At 32.2% G+C, this 5,964-nt stretch overlaps 1 protein-coding gene across 4 annotated transcripts in view; it reads right to left on the bottom strand.

Moving 5' to 3' along the window:
* Positions 1-2,738: 2,738 nt before the first annotated feature.
* Positions 2,739-5,964, bottom strand: part of LOC132188181 (probable LRR receptor-like serine/threonine-protein kinase At3g47570) — a 50,960-nt gene continuing 47,734 nt past the window's right edge. For 3 of the 4 annotated variants that reach the window (XM_059602587.1, XM_059602586.1, XM_059602588.1), the window contains 3 exons: positions 4,961-5,587; positions 4,325-4,728; positions 2,739-3,082 (listed from right to left, as the gene is read on the bottom strand). In XM_059602587.1, the coding sequence (XP_059458570.1) occupies positions 4,334-4,728; positions 4,961-5,587 (1,022 nt within the window). In that variant the 3' untranslated portion in view covers positions 2,739-3,082; positions 4,325-4,333. Of the gene's footprint in view, positions 3,083-4,324; positions 4,729-4,960; positions 5,949-5,964 lie in introns of those variants that run through there. The other variant, XM_059602585.1, reaches the window with a different exon arrangement.

The following is a 5,964-nucleotide window of genomic DNA, read 5'->3' as shown; positions in this document are numbered from 1 at the left end:
AAACGATTGTAAGGATGCAGAAAGCCGAGGAAGAGAGTGCGGGAGTTAAGGGGGGAAGCCCCTTGGTTGCTACTTCTTGATGTTTGGTTACACAAAATACTTTCCCGATTCTTCTCTTTTTCGCCTTAGAATATTGTGATTATAAAGAATGTGATAGAAAACTGAAAAGATAAATTGATCACTTTGGAGATATTCTAACAAAATAATTATTATAAAATAATATCTAAAATAATTAAGGAGATTTCAATAAAGAATGATTTTTATAATTAAAGACCTAGCATAAATTAAATCTTTATAAAAAAATTATTGTATTAATAAAAACGAGAAATGAAATTTAGTAGACTCTCATATGACTGTAAATTGTTATAAAACTATGATGATGTGACAGTGAATATCTGTCATTAATTTTTATTTTTACAAACCCCTATTTATTTAAAGGTTGTTTTTCACTGCCACATCATCGTAACTATATAATAGAAGGTCTTTTTATAAAATTGAAAAATAATAGTCTCATCTTAAAAATGCAGAGAAGGCAAAAATGCAATGAGCTAATAATCATATCAAATGGTACTATATATTGGGCGTCTCATCAAATATGGTTAATTAAGCTACTAAACTACCAATATTACCTATTGATATTATGGTCTATTTGTAGTTTCAAAAGTAAAGTATTTGTATTCTCAAAAAAAAAAAAAAAAAAAAAAAAAGTAAAGTATTTGCACGCTAAATCCCAGATAAGCGGGGTAATATTAGGGTGATAATTGTGGTGTACTAATCTACTTAGCTTTTCATATCTGAAAGTTTGAGATCTAGCCGTTCATGCTTTCTAATAAAGATTAGATTAGTAATTTTAGTAGAAAATTTATTCATTTTTTTCAGTGGGATCTATGTTGTCATCCATTTTTCAAAGACTCATTATTCTTTTTTGTAATAACAGGTGAATGGGATCATAACCATTTGATAGTGGAGGACTTCTTTCATATATTAATAAAAAGGAAAAGGGGCTCACCATTACAAAGTGGAGGACTTCTTTTCTAAAAGTTGTGTACAATACTCATTTCTTTTTAAATATGTCAATAAAGTAAATACTATTTAGTAAATTGTTACAAGACTATTATATAATTGAAATGATGCGGTAATTTTCACTATCTTGACATTCTATAGTTTACTAAATAACATTTTTCGTAGTAATATTATGAAAGGACTAGGCATGCACGCTGAACTTTATTTGAACTACGCAAACTCTACGCCAAGGGCTTCGTGAAGCACGTTACACTTTTTTCTTTTTTAAAAGATGAAAAAAAATGTAAGATAAAATTTCTAAAGCCAAATGTAGGAATTTAATAATAAGTAATAAGTTTTATCGCTAAACAAGAACTTAATTGCTCAATAACACTATTTTGAATAAGTCCATAAAGTAACTCTTACAAATTATATATATATATTCCACTGAGAGGACCAAAATCAAAAGGTAGCCACGGTGTCCTGAATGGGGCTTGTCGAACGAGAAGAAAAGGAGTCGAAAAAGGAGTATCGGGGTTGGGATTGTGTGTGGAAGTTCATTTTCGTTGTGTGTAAAAATATGACGTGGAAGGTTTCCATTGGAGGGTGTAAATGACTTAATCTACACCGGGTCTTAATAGAAGGAGCTTTTAACTATGTGTCTCCAACCTTGGATTAAAATTGAAAGTCTAACTTCCAACTATTTTATAACTTTTGACATGTGTTAGCATGTCATTGAAGGATCCTAAAATTAATTTTTTAGTGGCTAATGTGTCTCCAACCATATGCTAACACGTGTTGAAAGCTATAAAAGAGTTGTAAAATACTTTTTTTTGTAATGTTAAGTAGTTAGTTAGAAATTAGTCATATTTTGGCATCAATAGGCATAAGACAAGACAATTATGGAACATAATTCCTTGGTTTACATTGGGAGATAAAGCAGTTATGAAGTTTTTACCAAGAGTGCATTAATATACATAGTTGAACATTTCTCTATCCCAAAAGCTTAAGCATTATGAAGTTTTTCTTTTATATTAAGTACTTTTAAGTATATTAAGTACTATTTTTCTTTTATATTTTTTTAATGTGAGACTCAACACTCACAAGTTCACTCACAACAATCCCTCCCTCACTTATGAGTCTCTTCACATTGACCCAACTCTTCCTAGCTTGTGAGTCATTTTATATTTCTAAGAGTATCTCACTTCAAGGCTTTAATACCACTTATTGGGAAATAAAGCGGTTATGAAGTTTTTTTAAAAAATAGTATATTAATATACATAGTTGAACACAACTCTAGCCCAAAAACTTAAGTTAATGGGCTAAGGTCCACTTAGGTATATTAAGTACTCATTTATTTTATATTTTCTCAATGTGAGACTGATCAATACTCACAAGGGCACTCACAGTGTTGGGTGGTTTTGGGCCTCTCTCAACCCAAAAGCTAGCTCAAGATGTGAGATTTTCTCTCACACTTATAAACTGATTATTTGCCCATTCCACAACCGATATGGAATAACTCCAATAATTTTTTCCTCACACATCGAACCCTAAATCGGAACAACGACAACAAAATTGCGTCCAACCACTTTGTGTGGTAAAGTTTGTTTGAAAATTCAATCATAATCTAACGTTGGCGATTTAATTTGCAGCGGATCATATATGCAGGTCCAAATAATGATTAAAACTATGAAATTTTTTAAAGCCTGCAAATAAGAATAATGCAGTACAACCAGGACAACTAATAGCCACAAATTCCATCCACTAAAAGTCCTCAATGTCCCCCACATAACCATCAAATTAATCAAAATGTCTTGGCAACAATATTATATTATACTCCATGAGATAAAACACAACACAACAATTACATTAATCCAACTCCAAATATCTAAAAGGCAAAAGCAAATAAAAAAAAGTCTCCAAACATAATAAGTAAATAAAAAAGGTTAAACATCAATAAAAACCAATTTCTAATTCATCAAACACAAATAAGACATCTCACCATGTCCATGTGAGCTTGAACCATAAGAACCACCATATCCTCAGATCAGAAGGGTCTTGTCTTGGACCATTGTTTTATCTGAAAAAGAATATATAATAAGATTTAATGACTTACCTTATTAAGTATTACAAGTTAATCCACGCATGAGAACGATTCATTTTCTAAGTTTCTTTGTTTTGTTTTTTCAAACAAAAACCATCGCAACGACTTAGAAAAGTATGAATTTTAACATGATGTTTAACAATATATTATACTTGAGCAACAACTAAATATATAACGTAAACTATATATATGATCATTTCCAATATCAATAAACACACAACTACAATTCAAGGTGCTCATAGCTAAAATACATGATATTCAAAGTATACACACTTGACGCATTAATACCAATTTTAATACAAAATTCCAAGAATTTCTTTACGCTTTTTAACCAAATCAACTCAATGTTATCCAAACATACAATCAAACAAACGTTAATACCTAAGATCAAATTGCAAAATCCCAAATTTTTCCTTGATAAATTTCCAATTTGAGCCCAATATGCCCAAGTCAGATTCACTCAATGCATTAAATCACTAGTTAAATTTCTCGATTTCATGTTTAAACTCTCAATTTTGGAAATACATCAATTAACTCTACAAAATATTTTGCATTAATTTCACCCTAAACTGAAATACTAAATGGCTAGTATTCTCAAATTCTTCACATGCATCTAACCTAAATTAAACATTCATGCAACTAATTTGATCAACTGTTTGCACAAGAAACCCTCAATTTTAAACAATTTAAGCCATGAACCAAAATCCCCAATTTTCATGCCTAAGTGACCTTCAATCTTAAATTTTCTCAAATTGATCGTAAATCACTAATTATAAAAGAACGGTGCAGCATGTGATTCTAACATTTATTTACATAACCCAACCATCAATTTTGGTAAATTAAAGCCGAAATGTAAAAATCCCTTAAATTTCTTTAATTTATCTAAAGTTGACAGTAAAGATGGATAGACTGTGTCAACAAACATATTTCTATGCAATCAAATGAAGAAAAACACAAAATTTCGGCCGTGGCTGACCTTTGCTTAGGGGCATAATAGACCAAATAACATGTTAGAGTCTCAGTCTTTATCTAAAATTGGCCGATTTATAGTGTTTCAACCTAAGGAGAGCCGAATGCTCTCGTTCCTTGGTGTCAAAAGTGAAATAAATAACATAAATAGTCTCATCTTAAAATTGAAATAGTCTTATCTTAAAAATGCAATGAGCTTATAATCATCATCAAATCTTCTTAACCAAGCTAGTAAGCTACCAGTATTACCTGTTCATATTATGGTCTACTTGTAGTTTTAAGTAGCCTTTTCTTGACCAAATGAAGTTCAGTTACAACATCTTTCATGTTCATCCGTTCTCCTGGCTGTTCAACAGAACAAGCAACTCCAATCCCAAACATCAAAGTCAAGCACTCTTGAATTTTGCTTCTTCTAGTCCTGCTATTATTATGAGAATTATTCATCGCTATGTCTTCTTCTCTTTCACGAAAAAGAATTGGATCCGCAATCTCGACCACTCGATTAGGCAAAGCTTCTTGGACAAAATAATGTAAATTTAGTCTGCCTTGGAACATGTCATCCGTGGGTCGTTTTCTAGTAAACATTTCTAATAGTAGAATCCCATAGCTATATACATCGCCATAGGAGGAGACCTCATTTCCCATACCATACTCTGTATCATTTGAACATACTGTAACATGACTATATAATTAACACTTATATGCTAAGAAAGGAATTATGCTATGATACTCTCTATGGGATGAAACTAAAAATAAAAATGTACAATACTAAATTTTTATGAATAAAATGAATAATAGACCCTTTTTATCCTCTTCAAACGTAGAAATGTTATTAAAAGAAAAAAAAAAAAATTATAATTGAAGAATGATAAAGAGTTTCTTCACCTGGAGGAGTATAACCAATTGTTCCTCTAACACCAATAGAGCTTGACTGGTTGGTTGAAGAGTTATTGTTATCTTCGGAAGAAAATCTTGCTAACCCAAAGTCTCCAACATGTCCAATCATTTCATCGTCGAGAAGAACGTTGCTCGGCTTGAGGTCACAATGGATGATTGGCTTTTTTTGGCAATGATAATGGAGATATTCCAATGCACTCGCAACATCAATGGCGATATTCAATCTCTGATTAAGATTAAGATCCCTCTGCTCCTGGTGCACCTGATCTTCTATAGTACTCGAATGCAACCAATCCTCAAGGCTTCCATTGACCATGAATTCATAAACTAAAGCCTTGAAATCATTACCTTGATAATCAACACCTGAACAAACTGTAAGTATCTTTACAAGATTCCGATGCCTAATGTTTCTCAAGGCCTCACACTCAGCAAGAAAGCTCTTAGAAGCTTCACGGCGCTGAAGGTTGAGCACCTTGACAGCAATTGTCGTTCTGCCCTCATTGATGATTGCTTTATATACAGATCCAAAACTACCCACACCAAGCAAATTAGCAGGGGAGAACTCATCAGTGGCTTTTTGGAGACTTTGGTACGACAAATTCAAAAGCAAATTTCCTGAAGAACTTGAAGTTATTTCTTTTCTTTTCTTTCTTAACCAACATACATACAGAAAAGAAAGCATAGAAATTACTCCTAGAAGTCCGCAAACTATGGAGATAATTAATTTCATGGATAAGGTCAATTTCGTCTTTGTAGACTCTTTGAAGTTACATTTTGGCAACCGCATCTCAGGTATTCCCCCACACAGTTGGCTATTCCCCACAACTGAAGTTGCACTTGAATTCTTGAAAACGCCGTTTGTTGGCACTAGGCCCTCAAAATTGTTGTAAGATAAATTCAAAAGATACAACGAGCTGAAACCCACAAAAAAGTTTGGAATTTTTCCTGACAAATTGTTTCGAGAAAGATCTAACTTCTGAAGTCCTCTCAAA

The sequence above is a fragment of the Corylus avellana genome, chromosome ca7 (genome assembly GCF_901000735.1).
Source record: "Corylus avellana chromosome ca7, CavTom2PMs-1.0".
In the NCBI taxonomy this organism is placed as follows: Eukaryota; Viridiplantae; Streptophyta; class Magnoliopsida; order Fagales; family Betulaceae; genus Corylus; species Corylus avellana.
Note: the sequence above shows the minus strand (reverse complement) of the source record. Positions and strands in the feature narration are given on the sequence as shown.